General features: G+C 44.3%; 1 protein-coding gene across 1 annotated transcript in view; it reads right to left on the bottom strand.

Moving 5' to 3' along the window:
• Window positions 1–16,429, bottom strand: part of COL26A1 (collagen, type XXVI, alpha 1) — a 175,541-nt gene extending 159,112 nt beyond the window's left edge. Inside the window, exon 1 of the mRNA XM_010573524.1 lies at window positions 16,278–16,429. Coding sequence (XP_010571826.1) covers window positions 16,278–16,429 — 152 coding nt within the window. The remainder of the gene's footprint in view (window positions 1–16,277) is intronic.
• Between the last annotated feature and the right edge of the window lie 3,627 nt (window positions 16,430–20,056).

Below are 20,056 nucleotides of genomic sequence, written 5' to 3'. Positions count from 1 at the left end.
GCTTATCACAATCAATGAGAAGACAGTAGTTTCCAGGGTTCACAGAGGGAGGAAAGACGAAATGTACAAAAATATCCATGGAATCTGTCTTTGTTAAATTAGACTGACTTGATGGAATTTGGCATTCGATATCCATGCAGCATGGAAATAATGCACAATTACAACCAAGTATGTCATTTTTGCAACATAAAAGCTGCTTGAATTAGACCCTTTCAGAAGAACCACCTGAGTCTAAACATTTTTGCACAGCTGGATAACCTGGTTGTAAATAGGTCTCCTACCTTCATATTGCCAATACATCTGTCGCACTGGTTTGTTCATTCCTAGAAAGCCTGACCTTGAAGGGAGGGGTAGGGTCAAGGAAAAAAAATATCCTTAAGACCTTGATTTAAAGTATAGAGCTGGGATTTGGAACATCAACTATTTGTCTGAAATATACCCCTGTGTTCAAAGATGACATTTGGCACTTGTTTATATGTCCTCCTCTGAAGATTTGATCTAAAATTGCTTAAGTTGAGGACAGTGGCCCTGATCTTAAAGTACAAGACTAACTTTTATCAAAATCAGTACCTGTAAATTTACACCAACATAAATTCATTCAGAATTAAACTCTAACTTTGAATTAGGAGGAGGTGGAGGGGGAATTGTAAGTGGAAAAAACAAGACACTGACGCACGCCTGCTTGTCCTCAAAACCTCTGTGGAGAAAAAAAGCATTAAGAAAACTAGCATAAGGAGTCATCAAGCCTATAACAGCATCCTATGCTTTACTAGTGCTCCTGTTGTGGCTAACAAGTCTCCTCCACCATCCATAAAGTCAGTACCCATAGCTGTCTTTAATTCCCCTTGCTACATTACATCATAACAAAACAACACTTTGCACCATTTGAGTCCTCCAAAATAGATGAATCAGGCTCCTGCTGGTTTTCAGCATCTCCTTCAAATCACATACTTAGCCCTACAGGGCCTGTATCTGCATGCATCAACAGCTAGTCTGCAAGGATTCAACAGGGTCTGCTCCTGAATTTTTTTTTTTTTTTGCTTATAGGGCCCTGTACAGACAACAGTGCATCTTTGTGCCTCACATTCAGCCCTCTGTTGCCAAACTCACAGCACTTACCAGCAGCAATGAAAGCCACATGCATGACAGGAACACAGGGACTTTGCCTAAATGAAGCAGTGTTTTTCATTAGCATTATACTGGCACCAAAACCCACAAATTACAAGAAGAACAAAAGGCAATGTCAAAAGGAGAGCACTTAGCGTATCAAAGAAAAAATTAGGATGGCACAATCAAGTCATTGCTTCCGATTAATTGCATGATGTTAATCTGCCCATGTCACATGCACTTTTCACATTTTTCGTGGGGCTGAACAGTAGACAAATTACTGTCATTGGAGACAGGTACACTCTTTTGATAGCTAAAAAGAAAAAGAATATATTGAAGGAGAAAAATCAATGTTTTGTCTGTGGCATCTCTTGAAAGGAACAGAGATTTGTTTTCTTGAGCTATTTCAACACTCAGAGCAGTGTCCTGTGAGCCCACAAAGGCACTGAAAACCAGATCAGAGCATCAGCTTCACATTCACAAGTGTTAGGATGCAACTGGAAATACCTGTACAGAGCATGGTGTCAGGTAAACAGAACCCAGAACTCTTCTAGCAACACTTCTTCCGCCTGCCCTTCCTCCTTCTCTTCTCGTGGCATGTTACAATTGCTTCATTAAGTCTAAGTCTTCAAGTTGTTCAGCAACTTGTAAAGGCATCTGTGGGCTCTGGTATAAAAGGGACTATGCAGCACACCTTTCTAGAGTAGTTATCTACCATGTGATTGCCCATCATTGTTGGGACCTAGATTTCATGAGCCAAGGGTACCTCTTTCTAGAGTGAAGCTGCAGTAAGTGTGCAGACTCAGCTTTATTCCACATCACTCTGTTTCAGGTGACTGCCATACAAAGAGCCAGATGTGACAAAACCCTCATTGAAACCACTAAAGAAACAGCCTTTCCTCAAATGCAAGAAAACCCTACAGCTTTCTAATGTTTCCAGTGCTGGAGGAGGTGATTAGAAATAATAAGCCAGTCTAGACAAACCCATCTACTTATATTGCTCTGAGATCAACAATTCCTCTTTTCCTTTCTTGATTTGTCAGCTTAGCCAGTTGTGTTCAGTGAGGCAACTGAAGTTCAGGTACCCCTAAGCCAGCATTTGCATTAAGCCTGACACAGGACTACTGCTGGTGCTCAAGGAAGATTTTTGGGGGACAGCTGTACCCTGCTAACATGCCTGTACTCCAAGAGCAAAGCAAAACTTTTCTCCAGTAACTGCTCCACTGATATGCCAGGTCATTCTGAATACCAGGCTGTGTTGCATGGAGTAGATAAAGCAGGTTGTCTTTTGTTTGCCCAGCTCAGAGATCCCTAAGATGAGCCATGCGAGGCCCCACTTCGATAAAAACAAAGCTTCACAAAACCTCTCTGCCTGGGTATTCAAAGCGTTAATCAGTCTGAAAAACAAAACCCAAACCCTGTGTGTTAATTTGCCATTTAAATTGAAAACTTTTTATTCCATGTCTGCCATGTCTGGCACAAGGCTGTCCTGGGCGTTACTACAATAAAAAATAATTTGGAAAATAATCCTATTGTTCCAGTCACACCCATGGGAATTTCATGTGTAGGGAAGTAGGAACATCAAAACTGAGATCTGTTGTGTGATCAGAGAGCTGAGTTTGTCCTTTACAACCATCAGTTTTGATTCAAGTGCATGTTGGGAGAGAGATCAGAGACTGTGAGCTAAGGCAGGAGGATGTCTCAATAGCTTTAAGGTTAATAAATTCCTACTTGCACAGCCTAAAACTCTAAAAAAATAATCTTTAGTGTAGTGAATTAGCAATACCCTTTACAAACACACGTCCACACCCATGGATGGTTAGGCGATCACATCTTTCCCTTCCTTGCCGCCTTCTCAAGCCAGTCATTCCCAGCGCCCATCTAAATGCAGTAATGAATTGCCCTAAAACACTTCCCAGTTGCCGGGCATGAGCCCTTTCAAAGTGCTTCCTTTGCACAAAGTGAAAGCCTCATTCAAAGCTCCATGCGAATATAACACAGCTTGGATGCAGTAGTTACAGGCACACAATAATCTGCTATACCAGCAACCTCCTTTTCACCTTTCTCCAGACTCCCACTCTTACACTCTGCCGACTGCATCTCTCCAATGCCATAAAAAGTAACTACATAGCATTTGCTGTAGATCAGCTCTTCTGCACACAGTAGTCCCAAACCCCTGCTAGTGAACACTCTGTATTGCCTCATCAAGTTTTAAACTAACTCTTAAGCAGATGGTATACATTTCAATCACACAAAACCCACTGCACTTCGATATCTCTTTATAGATAGACTGTATGAAGACACGTAGAAACGAAGTGCTCTAACTACCTATTTTCAGTTTAAAAGGTTCTTCTGCTTTTAACACATCTTACTAAGATTTCACTGGTTTTGGAAGCAGTCTCCATACCTCATTTCTAGCCAAGAACAATTACTTGTATTCTCCTTTTAAACCTTGCTGCAATCCAGTTTGTTCATTAGAAAAAAAAAATATCTCAAAAACAGAAAGCCTTTCTCTTGTGAACAGAAATACTAACACCTTTCTCTATTATTAAAAAATTCTTGAGCAATCTAAGAAACCGCTTTAGTGCCTCGGTGCTTTGGAAGCCTCTATTTGGAAGGGAGATGGTCTTGAGGGAGGGGATCTACATTTCAGTATCCAGGTGGAAAATGGGTTTGATTTGGCCAAGTAATAACAGCCGAAAAAACCCCTCCGTAGCCTGTGCACGCACAGTAGATTCCTTAGGAATGATAACACTGCCTTGAAACATTCCCGAGTACACACGTGGGAAACCGGATAGAGAGAAATCAGCACTGAGCAAGAGAGAGGGGACAGCAGGAGGTCCAAAAGAGAGATACAGACATTTGGCCAGAAAAATTCCTGCCCTGTTCTGTGGGGAATTATAAGCATGGCAAACTCCATTAGATGGGGGTTTGTAGGGTTTTTTGGTTGTTGTTGAAGTTTAAACTTACCTGCCAATGCAAAAGGGCAGGGCAACCTAGCTGTCTTCATCAAGGCAAAGTAGAAAACTCTGCAAAAGCATTTTAACTACAAATTTGGTAAGGATGCAAACTCCTGCACACAAATGATCCAACCTCCTAAAGCAAAGGATTCACAGGCATCCCTCGCCTTTCTGCTGGGAATGGGAACATCTAGAGTTATTGGTGAGAAGAGCCTCATCTATGCAGGCAAAGAAGCAGTGACTGACACTAGATACACTCACATCCCATTTTAGACACATACTGCTTGCAAAAGCTTGTGGCAAATTCAAGGCAAAGCCATTAAAGACAGATGACCTTTTTTTTTTCCTCCTATTTACACAGATTTCTTCAAAAACAGAACATTCAGAGGATAAAGAGTGATACAAAGAAGAACACGGAAGATAAAAGTTTGATTAAAACAAGCAGTTATGACCTGAATTTTATTGATGGATGACAGTTATTCTGTATTTCTGCTACCTTTTTTGTAGTTTGGGAAGAACAGCATACTGTTGCTTTACTTACTGTGGGCAAACCAGTAAACCTGCGAATGACACATGGCTGCTCAGTAACAGTCTACGGTTTATTATTATGCTAAGTATATATGCAAACAGTCTTCACACACCACAGCTAAAACTTGCTTGTGCTTTTTCTTCCTCGTACACACACACAAGAGTTTTCCTTTACACCTTTCAGTGCAGCTTGGAGAAAATTTTACATGCAGTGTCTCAGCAAAGGATGATGTCAAATACAGCCACCCTGCAAGCAAAGACAGCAGCAGCCATCACAACAGTGCTCGCTTGTCGCATTTATAAGAAAGTATATAGCAATGCCATACACCAGCCAAGTCACTGAACACATCAGTGCTGAATGTCAAATTAAATGGCTGTGACAGACTCGTGTCACATACTCCTTGCAGCAGAAAAAAACTGGTATGAGTTTCAGTTGAAACCACTCTCACATACACAAAATCAAGAAGGTTGGTTGAACCACAGAGCATGGAGTGACAGAACAACTATTGAGCTGTTTCCCCTTGCTGTCAATATGCCCATGGGAACAGCCTATTCACTTATTCAATTATTACTGGCAATATCTGAGCCACAAGCCATGTGGGGAGCGTGCAATTCCAGTCAAATGCTTGCATGGGGTTTGGTGTGGGTTTTGTCAAGGTTTTTTTGGTTGGGTGGGTTTTTGGTTGGTTTTGGTTTGGTTTTTTTTCTTTAAAAAAAAGAAAAAGAAAAAAAACCACAAAAAAACCAAACAACAACAACAAACCACAACCACACACATCAGAACTCATGGAAGTGCCCTGCAAAGTGAGCCTTGCCTCTATAGGCCACAGAGATGCTCAGATACAAATCAATAACCCAGACGTGGGTAGCACAAGGCAACTCCCAGGCTCAAACAGGACACCAGCTGAAGTGTCCAATACAAACATATCTAGTTTCTAGTTGCATTCAGCTCAAAAGACAAGTTGTGACAATTCTTATCATTTCCACATTCCCACTTCTCCCTTCTCTTCCCATCCAGTGTAGACAGATACAGCTTCACCCTTTGTTTTCCCAAAGGTTATGGAGCAACTCCTCCAAAAGCTACCTAGGAGCTGAAACTTTACTTTCAGCAAAATTCTATAGTTATTTGTAGAAGCTGCTTTGAAAACCTTCTAGTTCCGACACCCATAATCGCTTGGCAGGGCCTGACAGACATAATTAGAGAGCTTGGTTGTTTCAAAGGACATTACCCAAGAAAACGAATATGTTGCTGAGGTCCTTGCAATAAATTTCCAATGGGTTTGGTTGCAGAGCTCTTGAAAGGGTTTTAGCAGGCTTTTAATTGCACTATCAGGACTCAAGTATTTTTCTAGTGCTTGGCAAAATGGGATCCTATTTTTTCTGCTTGCAATGCACACTCATTCAAAGCTTATCCGCAGGCCTACAGCCTAAGAATTCCTACAACTTTGCAATCCAAAATTTTTGTATCATTTGTGATATACATTAGTGACTTCCAGTAACAGTGGCCCAAGAGACAGCATTTTACTGTGCGATAGTTTAAACCATTTGGCTCAGTGCTGTATCCTGAAATACACTGCAGGGAGACTATATATTTTGCTGCAGGTTACGCTGATTTACAGCAGCATTAAGCCAAGTGCTGTAACATCCTACAGAGCCAATTTGCCTTTTTGCTCTCAGCTACACTTCAGACGCTGCATGGGAACAGAGAAAGTTTGCAGCATCGCAGCCCAGACCTGCCTTTGTGCAAAGGCTGGTACTGCTTGCTAGCACCAGTTGTTGCAGGCATTTTTGCACTGACCACATCGGTCAGTGCTGCTTCTATAGGTATGTTACACATTCAGCCTCCCACAAACCTTTCATTGTAGTTGGGGAAAGGAAAGCACCACAGCCTGTGCCATCACCCAACCCTCTGCTGCCGTTCAATCCAGCCTGCCCTGCTCAGCATCTCCCTCTCCCACATCTCAGCTTGCCCTCCAAACTAAATCCTTCTCTGCAAAGATCAGGCAAAGACTAAATCCCAAAGAGTAATTTCAGTCATCCAGGCTCAGAGAGGTGCAGTAAACAGGGAGCACAACGACCTCTATTCTGTAAGAGTGGAAGTTTATACAAGTGCCAAGTATTATAATTCATAGATTTATTATAAACTTCTCCATATATTCATATACAATACTTTGGATTTTGCAGCTTTCCCTCTAAGATCTAACCACACCCTCATGAAATACTCCCCAGAGCCTTCCCTTACGTGAAGGGAAGTATTACTATTCCCATTTTATTTAAGGGAAAGAAAAGGGAGAGAGAGAACTTGCAAGTCTCAGTTCCCAGACTTTGTGCTGCTCTACAGAATATACACTAAACATTTAAGTGAATGGTCTTTTTCTTGTGAAAGAGGGTGGAAAACAAAGCCTTATGAATCAGCCAGCTGATAATTAAAAGCAACTAAATCCAGATCACTTTAAGCTGCACATGAGAATCTGAACTCCTCAGATGCTGAATTCCTCTGCCAACCAGAAAAGCCAGGGTCACTTGCCCAGCTGGTCACTATTGTTCTGTCCAATAAAGTTCTGGCAGGAATGCATGTTTAACAAAATACAGAGATTAGGCATAGCAAAGAATGTGGCTCTCCCCTCAGTGTTTAGGTTAGTTGGGTTTGCCATGTTGAAATACCGAAGCTTAAGCATATCAGATTTTCTCTGTCCCATACTGCTAGTGCCAGTGACAGACACAAGCTGACAGCTCAGTTTTCAGGATCGCTGCCATTTTAGCTTTAAGTTCATTAAAAGCAGCACAAAAAGTTCACCTCAAAGCTACAATGACCACTAATTAAAAATCAGTGTTTTCTTGGGGATGTAGAGTACCAAATGAGAGAAGCTCTCTGTACCTCCCATGCGTCAGAAGCTCTTGAAGGGCAATTTAAACCAAGCCAGAGATTCAAGGGACCAGGTTTCAAGAACCTTGCAACAGGGTAGCTCATCTTCAAATGTCTTAGGATAGCCTAGATTTCCAAAAAGGAAATCTAGCATCCAGTGACTAAATACAGCATCAAAATGGCAATGATCTTCCTAACATCTGACTTGGCTCCTGACAGTTCAGAACCAGGATCTTTAGCTCAATTTACAACAAGGCACACAGGACTAGAGTCAGATGCAAAAATGTCATGAGAACAAGTCATACAGATGATCTTACAGAGATCTTCAGGGATCTTGCAGGAACATAGCTTTTACCAAGTCAGATGCCACGCACAAAGCGGCTCTGATACCTCACTGGGCCAAGAATTTCTCAGCTCAAAAAAGCATGATATCAAACAGACAGATATTTGAGACTCATAAGTAGATTTGCAAAAGATATACTCCTTGGAGAACTGTGTCTAAGAAGTTTATAAATAGCCTGGTTACACCTCAAAGTTAATGGCTTACATTTAGAGATACCAAGGATTCATAAATTCCCCTGCAAGGGGGTATGGTAGCTCGCACTGTATGAAGCATGGGTTATATAGGTAGGAAGCATCTAAGATCCTGTTACCATGGCAATCTCTCCTCCTTTCTCCCTTCACAAAAAGCTGAAAAATAACTTTGTCAGAGCCACACAGTACATGTGGAACAGGTACAGATGAGATATGCAGCTGCCAACAGCCAGATCCAGGTGTTTTCTTCTAGGAGAGCCTTTTTTAGTCATCCTAGCACAGCAACAGAAACCTTATTTTAGCTGGTATCACTTTCACTGCCACCTGAAAATGCAGACAAGTCAAAGTTTGCACAAGATACAGTGATGAGACAAGCAGCTAGACAGCCCACATTGAGCAGGGTAGCAGAAACCAGACCAGTTCTGGGGAAGCAGAAGAGGGAATCAGGCAAAAAAGCCAGGAAGCCAAGCAACCTGAGACAGGATAAAGAGAAGTGGCATCAGATTAAAAAAAAAAAAAAAAAGGCAAATGCCACCTTTTTCTTTAGGGAAAACACAAGCAGAACCTCCCTTGGGTTGGTGTGTTAAATTCATGTCAACTCTCCTTCCACACACAGGCACACTGGAGAGCTGTTGGTAGAGCTGTCACCCATTGCTGCCTCAAATGAGTATTTGAAAAAGCTCCCTGTGCTCTGCTGTGTTTACAGCAATAATAAGAGCCTGGAGGAAGGGGTTAGAAACATCTGAATTTAATAAGGGCTAAGCAGCACACAGCAAAAAAGAAATGTCTGCCCTTCCGTTCAGGGCTACCACACCCCACCAAGCACCGCAGCACCAGGCCAATGGGAGACTCAGCACAGAGACGTTATGTCATCCGAACAGCCGCAGCAGCCCATCTGCCCCAAGCCTTTTCGCGATGAGAAGAAGCATTTCAAACCAAACTGAGAGGTCCCAGCACCACACTTTTGAACGGCTAAATAAGTGAAGTCCTGTGGGGAAAAAGCAGATGTTGATTGACCCCAGGCATAAAACAAGCCAAGGACAGAAGGGAAGTTTTTGTGCAGTGCCTTAACTGAGCAACTCCATCTCAACAAGGTCATCACAACAGGGCAAAAGGAGTATTTAGCTCATTTAGCACCTATGCTGCTGCCTTTTCTTAGTCCTAAACAGCTCTAACATCCAATATGCACAGGGTAAAGAGCATCCTATTCCACTTTCTCACACAGAGCAGAACAGTAACCTTAGTACTCGGGTCCTGCCATCACATTTGCTGCACTCACTTCTGCAGGGTCCAACCCCAAAACTCTCCTCATATGAAACAGGTATCTCTCATAAAACATCTTTGCCTGCACTACATTTACAAGGCACTCTCTTCCCACCACATGTACTTGGCCTTTTTATTCCACTGAGAAGTGGAAAGCAGAAATCAACAGTCTTGTCCATTTGCAAAGTCAAAACTAACTCCCCTCTAGAGTGCGCATACACCAAAAAATAAAGGGGGCGGGGGACAGGGGGGACGGGACACGACAGGGGACAACATGGCACCCAGAAGAAACACGACCTGACCTGTTCTTAACTCAGCAGACTCAGTACAACTCAGTTACACGACCACGTCCAGGGCGATATTCCCTTGCCTCATGATTTCATTGCACTGGCATTTCTGAGATGCTCTGAGCAAACACTTGCCTATATCTAGTGCAAATACTGCAAAGAATATCACTTCCACCCAGTTCCTAGGGGCAGAAAAAGTTGGAACTGATTAAAAAGACATCTAACTACATAACCTGATGTCAAGATTGGACATGACTAGGTGCATTTCTATACAGTGGTACCTCACATTAGCTTTAAAGTTTTGACAGATGGTTTGTTTGCTCAGCACAAAGGGAGGCGACTACATAATGACAGCCTTACTCAGCTCTCACAGAACAGACATGAGACACACAGCAGACCACAGAGAAGTAAAGGGAAGAGTCCTACATAAGAGAAGCTCAGAGACACCTTCTCTTTTCAGCTTCAAAGAGGTTTCAAAATCAACTACTATGATTTTAAGGTGGCAGATTCTCTTTTCCAAATAAACCACATAGATATAGAAGAGGAGACTGATCAGTCCCAAACATGAAACATTGTGAAGCTGCCTTCAGTGTTTGTCTCAGTAGCATCCATTGTATGGGCCTCTGGGTGAAACTCATTTCTCAAGAGATAGGAGAGGTTTTTTTCTTTGCCAGAGCTATGATTTCCCTTCTTTGGAAGCTGAAAAGGACTCTCAAAAGTGAAATAGCTTCCTATTTGTTGGTCCTCTCAAAAAGATTCAACTATATTCAAATAGCCAGGCCTAAATATTATAGGCAACACTTTCACCCAAGCACACTCTTTACTTATACATCTGTTCATTTTCAGGAGGAGGAAAACATTAAACTTGTCAAAAACAGCCAAAACATCTAAATGATTTTATTCCATGCAATAAATTGGAAGTCAACAAATAATTGTTTCTTTCCAAAAAGAAGATAAGGAACAAAACCAATAAGGAACAATATCACAGTTCTCACCCTTGTTCCTTTCTGTGGCAGTATTAAGGACTAATTCAGATCAGTGCCACATTGTGCATAAATACACTAAGCAGGAGCTTTAGTATTATTCAACTATATAAAAAGTTGAAAAATTGCAGGACATTAACCCAATTAGTAGCATTATGCTTTTTTTTAACTTTTGCAGCTATGATCCTTAATAGAGTCTTTGTGATATCTAAGTTGGCACAGGCTAGCTTTATGCTCAAAGCCTCAAAATAAACATTATGCCTCAGTGAAAGTAAATTTAAGCACTGTCTACATCTCTCTAATTAAAAGTGATTTGAGAGCTCTGAGTGTATTGCAGAAATGAGGTCGGATGAATTTTAGTATTACCCTACAGGAGAGGTAGTCTATGCTTTACAAAACAATAATGTTTCCAGACATGCTAGAGGTCTAATGCAGGACAGCATAAGTAACTCACCCAGTATTCTAATCCAGCTGACCTAAAGCACTCCATGCTTTCTGTCTTTCATTGTTACCTCGAAGTCATTCTTCATTTTTCCCCCTTTATCAAGACACAGCCCAATAAAACAAAGATGCGAGTAAATATTCTATGATGCAAGCATCACAGAATCGCTCCCCTCAAGCAAAGCTGTGAAGTTTCTAACCTGATGTGTTTCAACTAGGATTTTAGCACACTAACAAGGCCAGCTTTGAGAAAATGAACAAATAAGCGTTATTGAAAGAGACACATTTGTTAATTTATCCAAGAGGAGCACAAGTTCACTGCCACCCATCGCTTTTCCTCTCTGCTCCCTTTTTATTCCTAGAGCTGGTAAATGAAACCTACATGAGAGGAAATGATTCACACAAGCAGCTGGAAAGGCAAGACTGTAGGAGATTTCCTAAATGAATACAATTGACTGCAGTAACTACAATCACGTCTGGTATTTCAAAGCCATTCCAGTGTTGCTAGGTCCTTACACTACCATTGGCTTCGCTGTTAATTGCATTGTGAAGTTACAGCACTGAACCCCAGAAGTCAGATGAAGATCATATGGCTGCAGAGTCCAGGAAACAAATATCGGATAGTTCAAGGGTTTGGTGATGAGCTTAAGACCTTCTGACCTCTTGGTTACCTGGGTAGGGCACTTCAAAGGGGAATTAGTGCAGAGGACTCAGCGTGACACAAATCCCAGTTTGTTTGCTTGACATCCTCACACAGTCCATAGCAAACGATAGAAAACCAGATACCTCAGGCAATGAACAGAGTATTAGGTGATGGAGGGAATGACTCAGAAAGCAAGATCCTGTCAGTAAAAGGAAAAAGAACCACATTTCTCCAATATGTATAGTTTTATATTCCACACCCACTTAAGAGCCACAAGAGGTTCAGAATTTGGGGCTGAAATCAGGTTCAAATCATCTTTCTCTGGTAAAGAGAGAATTAACAGACAACCATCAGGAAAACTCCAGATACATGTTCTGAAAGCACTCTGACAGACTGCATAAATCAGGATACCAATTTATAGATCACCTTTTAATATTAAGAACAGGCTTCTAACACATAAAGAGACCCACACTTACTTAAAGCCACTAAAACCTCACCTAAGAGGCTGGAGGTTGTTACATTACAGTACAGTTGCGTGCAGTCCTTCAAATGGGGCTGGGGAGGGGCAATTCCATCCTAGCAAATGTGTAACTGTAGGACCAGGCACAATACAGGCAGCTACTTTGAAAAGAACAGATCTACCTATAACAGGTCCACCCCGACATCTTGGTCTTGAAAGCCAGCCATTCAAGTGACCTATCAGGAGACTGCTAGCCTCAAGGAATAATGGACAACATATTTCAAGCATCACCACTTCAGGATTTTCAGGGGGGGAAAGACAGACAAGCTATAGTACAGGAAAGCTGATGTCAGTTTAAATATCTTCCCCATGTCAAAGCAGCACACAGAGCATATTTAATTGTTCCACTGAAAAAGTGATTTGCCCTCTGACACAGAGTAAACCATTGGTAGAAGCACAACCAGAACCCAGGTCTCGCTCTCCTGGGCTGTGCTCTGAGGCACATATGTGGTCTGGCCTTTCATGTTGAAACCACTGCCTCTAGCAATCGGAGGTTGCACTTACAGATTTCAATTGACCGATATTAATTTCCTCTCCATATCCATCCTCAAGAAACATCACTGCTGTAGCAAGCACTAGGAATTACTATGTGACCAAAACAAGTACTGATTTGTAATTACCAGTATAGTCTGGATAAGAACACCTACTCGGACGGTCCTGTTATTTGTAAAATTGTGGTTCATTCACAGGAAGAAAGTTTTAGGCTGAAGTGTAAGTGTTTTGAAGGTCTATCACGGTCAGACTTTGCATCCACCCCAGCTAACTTTTGTGATGCTACTGAAAAGCTAGCAGTAAGAAAGAGTTATCATCCTACATTGCTTTCCAGTTCACATTTGGGGGTTTTCTTTTGGCTGCCTCCACCTCACATCCAAAGAGGTTTCCAGTCTAAGCACTGCATCTAGCTTCAAAAGTTTCTAACTCCCACACTCGAGTTCACAAGGACTTGATGCACGACTAATTTGAAACTGCAGGAAAATAGGATGAGAAGTCAAGCTGGGAGAACACCAATTCCAAAGACAACTAACACAGATACAGGCATTTGTTGAGAATCAAGCTACTTCCAGCATGGGAATAAGCTTCCCTTAACCCAGTTAGCAAAGCTTCTCATGTCCAAGTCTGGAGGACAACAGTTTCTGCTTGGCAGACAGCCCCTCCATTCTTAAGCTTTGGGTAAGTCCCACTTCCATTCTCATTGCCTTAACACAGTAGCAAGTTAGAAATGCACACACTGAATGTGAAATTCAAACAAAATAGTGAGGCTGCAGCAATCTATACTATGCCAACAAACACTGCTGCTTGTATTTCAGTCATTATTACTTGAATATCCCCCACAGAAGTTCAAAGCAATTCAAGCACATGCAAAGGTAGTCTTTGGTCTAATAACTAGGATCTGTCGACTGAAGCCAACCAGAAGCTAGAATTTTCATTTTAAAAAAGGAAACAAAGCAAGCAACATTCCACCAGAACAAGTATTCCACAATTTAATTTTGAAGGATGTGAATAATTTTTTTTCCTCCAAATCTCCCTCCACCACCACCCCCCAAGCTTTTTACACTGCCCAGGGCCTTAGTTTTCTGGCAAAAAAAAAAAATGTTCAGCAGTCCTCAGAGCCTCAGAAGCCCATCTCTGAGACAGCCTGCAACCTAGATACCACAGACTCTATCAGCTATTGAGTTTTGAATGGTTTTCTAGGTGGAAGACAAAAGATTGCATCAACTTTTTTTTCTCCCCCTCCTTGGAGAAATACAACTTTTATGACAAGCTAATTTTAAAAAAATTGGTAGCAGATACCCAAACAGCTCAATCATGTCTTCACTTGCTGACCAAGGACAGGAAAAGACAACTGCAGAAACATGGTGTGTCTTGCATCAAGGAAACACATCAGCTGTAGAGCATGGCAACGGTATGGGCTGCAACATACCAAAACCTGGAGCTGCTGCAATAACTTTCAAGGCTCTGGCCTGCTTATACTTGGCTGTGATTACCCAGGAAAAGTGCCAGAAATCACTGGACAAAGCACTCACTGGGCAGGTTGCAGAAGAGAAGGTAGGAATGGCCATGTAGTATCATTAATAGTAATCACCTACCCACCACCTTGTATCCTCCATAGCCTCTTCAGGACAGAGGCCAGCAATCTCTGCTGTGATGGAGCTGCTATTGCTTCACATAATTCAAGTGCTACTAAGATCCCCTGTTTAGATGGCAAAAGGGACACTGAACAACGTAAACAACAGTTTATACCAGCCTGATTCAGTCCCCTGAAAAAAGCCTTCATACCCACATAGATCAATGTCAGACTTTAGAGCAAAAAGCCTCATTCTTATCCAGCACCATATTAAATCCAGAAAAGCACAGCTATCCCAACCTGAAGCTGCACCCTGCAGGAGGCTCCCCCCAAAGGTCCAACATTGTGGCTGGGTAAAGTTTTCCCACACAGATTTTCCCATCAGAAAGTGAAGCTGTTAGACATTTGCCAACAACAAAACTCCACACTCAAGGGGAAATTAAAACATACAAAGATTGCTTCAATGCATGATATTTGACTAAGGACTTGAATTTTTATTTCAAAACATCCACCAGTGATTTTTTCCTCCCTTCAATTTTTATTTTCCCCTCTGCTTTAAACTAGAATAGGAGATTCTCACATGGCAGAGTTCCACTGGACAAAAAAAAAAAAAAAAAAAAAAATCTACCAGCTTTCCCAACATCATTGTTTAAATCAGCTTTAGATGATTTTATACAACACTTTATAGACTTGGAGAGGGATGCATTCCCCTGACAAAGCATCAGCTATCCAAACAACCGAGGCATGGGAAAATCATGCAAGAGTGAATTGGGGAAGGTCTTTGGTGAGCAAAGATACAGTCCACAGTCATGTAAGCGTGGTAGCTCTGAACAAAGATCTGCAGGCTAATAGATATGTAAGACAAATGACATGTGGTTCTCATTGCAGCTCACTCTTTGGGAAGGGGGTACCTTGGAACAGATCCAGCTGGGATAGGTTTATCCCATTACTCTCCTATAATTTTCTGCTGTTTCAAACCGTTTGACAGTTACTGTAGTTTAACATCACACCCCCTACAGACTGAGGCCTGTTTGACAGGCCAGCAAACAAAACCACCCCCACTTGGAGATGAAATATGCACCATATGCGAGAACTGTGCAAGGCACAAGACTAGCGCCCACTCTTGTACTTCTGTGACGTGCTGATGTAAATCTGCTGTGTAGATGCCTTATCCCAATTCCTAGCCCAAATAAGTGGTTCTAACATAAACCCTCCTCCACAGCAGCGCAACTCACGCATACTAGGTATTAGCAAGGGGAGGAGGAAAAGAGGTAGAGACAGGATGGACGAGCCCTGAATATTAAATTCCCAAGTCCCCACTTAAGGGAATTGCAGAAAAAAAACCCCAGTGAAATTCAAGAACAACTGGAATCAGGTTAAGCCACCCTCTCGCTTTATACAGTGCGGCTCATTCATCTGAACAGCTGTTTCACCTCTAGAGAAATACCCAGAGAAAACAGAGGGGAGGGGGAGAAGCCTAAATTGTTTGCTCTATTGAAGCAGCAAGATACAGTAAATCAAAACCGATTTACATTAAGTTTATAACAAATTGGTTTGGGATGGGGGGGAAGAGGAGAAGAGTGGGAGGTTTGGTTTTAAACAGCTATTTGAAAGCTGCAGCTCTTGAACAGAGATCTGTAATTAAGGTCTTTCTTTTGTTGAGCTGAACAAGTTTTTCCTCGCAGCCGAGGGCTATAACAGTTCCCTCTGCCGGCATCACCAGCGTCCCGGTTCAGGAGGTTTTATGGCTCTGGGACACGCTGCCCGGCAGACCCGGCAAAGCCACCTTCCCCTCCCCGACAGGCCGGGGGAGGCAAGAAGGGGAGAGTTTGCGGGTTTCATTTGCCAAAGCTCAGCTCCTCGATTCCCTAGTCGCTCCCTGCCCCAGAGAGGAACACTGCTACGGGCAGGTAGGAAGCCTCCCCCACCCCATTTAGGATGAGGGCAGCCCAGTCCGGCAAGCCCCTCGCACCCTCCGCGGGGACTGCTGCCCGCGGTTTTGCCGTGCCTGTCGCTCCCCCCGGGAGCCACCGGCGGAGCCCAGCCTCCTCGCCGGGGAGGCGGACCCGGTCTTACTCACCGGCGACTGGCGAAGCCGCTGCCCGGCGAGCCCGAGCTCTGCTCTGGGTAGTTGTGCTGCAGGGTTGATGCTGGGAATTGATAGAGGAAGCCAGTCCCTAGCGCGCATCCATGGAGGCAGCAGCACCAGGACAAGAAGAGAGCCAACTGCATTTTTGCAAGAACAGGGTTTTTCCTCCCGACCCCCACTTTTCCTCTTACACGGCACGGCAGGCGCGGGGCCCCACCGTGCCTCCCCCGGCCGGGGTCACGGCAGGATCCCACGGCGCGGAGGTGCCCCCGGGACCGGGGACCACGGGGCAGGGGTGCCCGGGACACAGGGACCGCTGCTCCGGCTCCCAAGGGCAAGCCCCGTCCCTCGGCAAGCCGAGCCCCGGCGGCGGCTGCTGCTGCCCGGGCAGGGGGTCCGGGGCCAGCGCGGCTCTTTGCGCCCAGGGCGCGCACTCAGCCCCGGATGCCTTTTCAAATTTGGCGAGGTTGGTCCGACTCCGTCAAAGGGGGCGTGGGGTTTCGGCGTTAACCCTTGCCAAGCCTCGCAGCAGACCCCGCTGCGAAGGGGCTCCCCGTCGGTGAAGGCGGCCGGGGATCCCGGGGCCGGCGAGCCGCGGTCCCGCACGGGCACGGAACGGGCCGGGGCTGCGCGCTCCCACCCGGGCAGAGCTGGGGGAAGCCCTGGCTCAGCTCTGGGCACAGGCAGGGAGCACACCTGGGGAGCCCGAGCCCAAAAGATCCCCGACACAGATCACAAGGCCCTGCATCTCCTCAATTAACCGAGAGCCAGTTTGAGGGGTACCCACTGCACTTCAGCAGTGCCGCCCAAAAAGTGGTGCCTGCTGCCACGTTCGCACTGCAGAAGTTACACAGATAAAGTAGGAAATAAATAATTTTTTTAAGATGCTTCATTCACAAGGTAACCAGTGAAAAAGTAATCTCTGCTTCAGTATGTGCATCCTGCTCCTTTTGGCATCACACGTAAGCATTCCCTTTGCCACCACCTCGTGTAGACCCCCTTTGCCTAGCACCCAGGATGGTTTTGAGCTTGGAGAATTGCACAGTCAGCCCCAGGCAGGAGGAACGTTTTTGCAGTTGTGGAAGGACATGGGCATTTGCAAAGGCAGTACCCCAACAAGGAAGCCAGCGGTAAGGCTCCCTCCCTGTACAGCAGCCAAATTTGTGTTTAAAACCCTTGTACATCCCCCATTTGGTAACAGCGTCACAGACCCCATTTGCTGGCCTTTCAGTGTCCCCTTCCCAGCTCCGGAGGAACCTGGGCTGTTGCAGCTCACTGGGCAAGTGACTTGTCTGAACCAAACACCACAAGGAGGGATTTAATTTTTAACATGACACAGCCATCTTTCTAAGTTTTTTTACCCTCAGATCCTGCAAGGTCACAATACCTGCTCTGCACCTTCACTGTTTGTGCAGCCATCCAAAGACAGCCCTGATTTACTACTGAAAGCAGGTCTCTTGCTGGGGTATCCAAGGGGCCCAGGGCTTCCCTATGGGGCTCTGCAAGGGCAGAGACCTCTTCCCCTCAGGGGTAACACAATCCCTGTAAGATGCTGCAGCTGGAAAATGATCCCTGCAAGATGCTGGGAAAATGGCTAGGTCCATCCCCCACCCGTGGGTGAGCACCTACCCCTTCCCCCATGGTGCCCACCTCCAGAGCCTGCACACAGAGATAAATAGCCCCTGGCTGGAGCCTGTAACCAGACAAGTTTAGACTGCAAATGAGGCACCAGGTTTTTAAACAGCCACCATCATTAATCACTGGAGCAAATCACACAAGGAGGCAGAGGTGCAGTTTGCACTGCAGCTCAGCACAGCCTCCCTGGGGTTTCCCAACAGCTGCCCCCAGGGTGTCCCAGACCCAGAGCTGGAGCAGACAATGGATCAGCACTCTCTGGGATCAAAGGGAGACCAAAAGGTCTGGTCCAGCAGCTTTGGGCCACCAAGCCCTCTCAGAAACAGCCACTATTCATTTACAAAAAGCCCTCAGTACCTGGAGCTGGGACATAACAGGGCCCTCTGTCCCCAGCCCTCAGTCAGGTCAGCCTGAGCACCCTTCCCTCCAGTCTTGCCTCACCCTCAGCAAGGGAAACACCTTCTCTTCCCTTCTCCCCCCCCAAAAAAAACACATAGCTCCCAGCAACTCACCCTAGGATATTCAGCCACTCAGCCATTTTGCTCAGAGTCAGTCCTCAGGAAACCTCTGCTCAGCCTGACAGGGTAACAAAAAAAGAGGCTTACTCTCTGGTCTCCCCTCTCAGTAAGGCTACAAACTACCCCAAATTCACCCTTCTGAGAAAGCAGTCAGAAGTTGCAACACACACAATACACTAAGCAGTTCTCTGAGGCTCCCCTGCCCTTTAATCTGGGTGATCATTCTCAGCTGTGTGTGCACAGCCAAACTGGGTGCAGCTGGACCCCCACCCCAGGCAGTTTACTGCAGCTCCAGGCTGTGCTCGGGGGGCCTGGTTCAGCCTTTTGTCCCAAACACACCAAGTTCCCTCTCCTGACAGGCTGGGATAGATCATTTATCAGTATTTAACAGCACTGAACAGCACCAGTGGCTTTCTGACCCACTCTCCTGGCTTGGGTTAGCCCCTTCAGAAGCTCTTCGTAGTCTTCAAGTCTTAACTGTCCAAGAGCATTTTATTTTCGGTTGCATGGAAAATTTGCTGTTTCAGCCTTCACTGGCTTTGCAAGACCCTAGGAGATATTAAACACAGGTGATTAGACAAGACATGATTCTGGCAAATTATTAGAGACATCTGTAGAAAGCTAATGTTCTTCCTATTTCATGAACTGAGAGACTGGAGACCAGAGGTCAAATGGCTTTGCTCAAGACTGCAAAGAGCTAAAGGCAAGGCCAGAAATAGAGCTCAGATCTCCAGGCTCCCATTATTTCTGCCCTGTCCCTAATGCACACTTGCTTCTACTCTGTATGGCTGATTTTAAATGAAAATGAGGAATTAACTTCCAAGCTAGTTTTGGAAAGAGAGAAGAAAAGAGTGATATTGTCTACTGTAAGAGGAGAATTAAAGATGACATTTCATTTTAGTCCTTTGTATATGCATAATATAATCAAACACAATAGCAGTAATAAATGAATATTTTTTTCTCCCCCTGGTGCTTACAAGTGCAACATATTCTAACAATTTCTCAAAACTGTGTTGATAAATTGAAAACACAGTGATGGAGGTAACAAAGCCAACAAAAACATAATCCATTCAATTTATCAGAGGGACTAGCTTTGAGAAGAGAACCCTTGAAATCTGAACAGTCCTGTTCTTATAAACCAGACATAATATATTTCAAAACATAAAGCTACAGTTTTTATGCCTGTGCATAAGCATGTTAATTAAACATTTGCCCAGGCAATCAGGGCTTGTTGTGGTTTAACCTCAGCCAGCAACTAAGCACCACACAGCCACTTGCTCACTCCCACCCAGTCGGGGAGAGAATCAGAAAAAAAAGTAAAACTTGTGGGTTGAGATAAAGACAGTTTAATAGGACAGAAAGGAAGAAAAAAAAGACAGCATCAACAAGAATTATAATAAAAGAATTGGAATATAAAAAACAAGTAATGCACAACACAATTGCTCACTACTCACTGACCAATGCCCAGTTAGTTCTTGAGCAGCAATCTGCCCCCCACCCCACTCCCAGCCATGTCCCTCCAGTTTATATACTAGACATGAAGTCGCATGGTATGGAATACCCCTTTGGCCAGTTTGGGTCAGCTGTCCTGGCTGTGTCCCCTCCCAGCTTCTTGTG

This window comes from Haliaeetus leucocephalus, unplaced genomic scaffold, assembly GCF_000737465.1.
Source record: "Haliaeetus leucocephalus isolate CR32 unplaced genomic scaffold, Haliaeetus_leucocephalus-4.0 Scaffold395, whole genome shotgun sequence".
Lineage (NCBI taxonomy): Eukaryota > Metazoa > Chordata > Aves > Accipitriformes > Accipitridae > Haliaeetus > Haliaeetus leucocephalus.
Note: the sequence above shows the minus strand (reverse complement) of the source record. Positions and strands in the feature narration are given on the sequence as shown.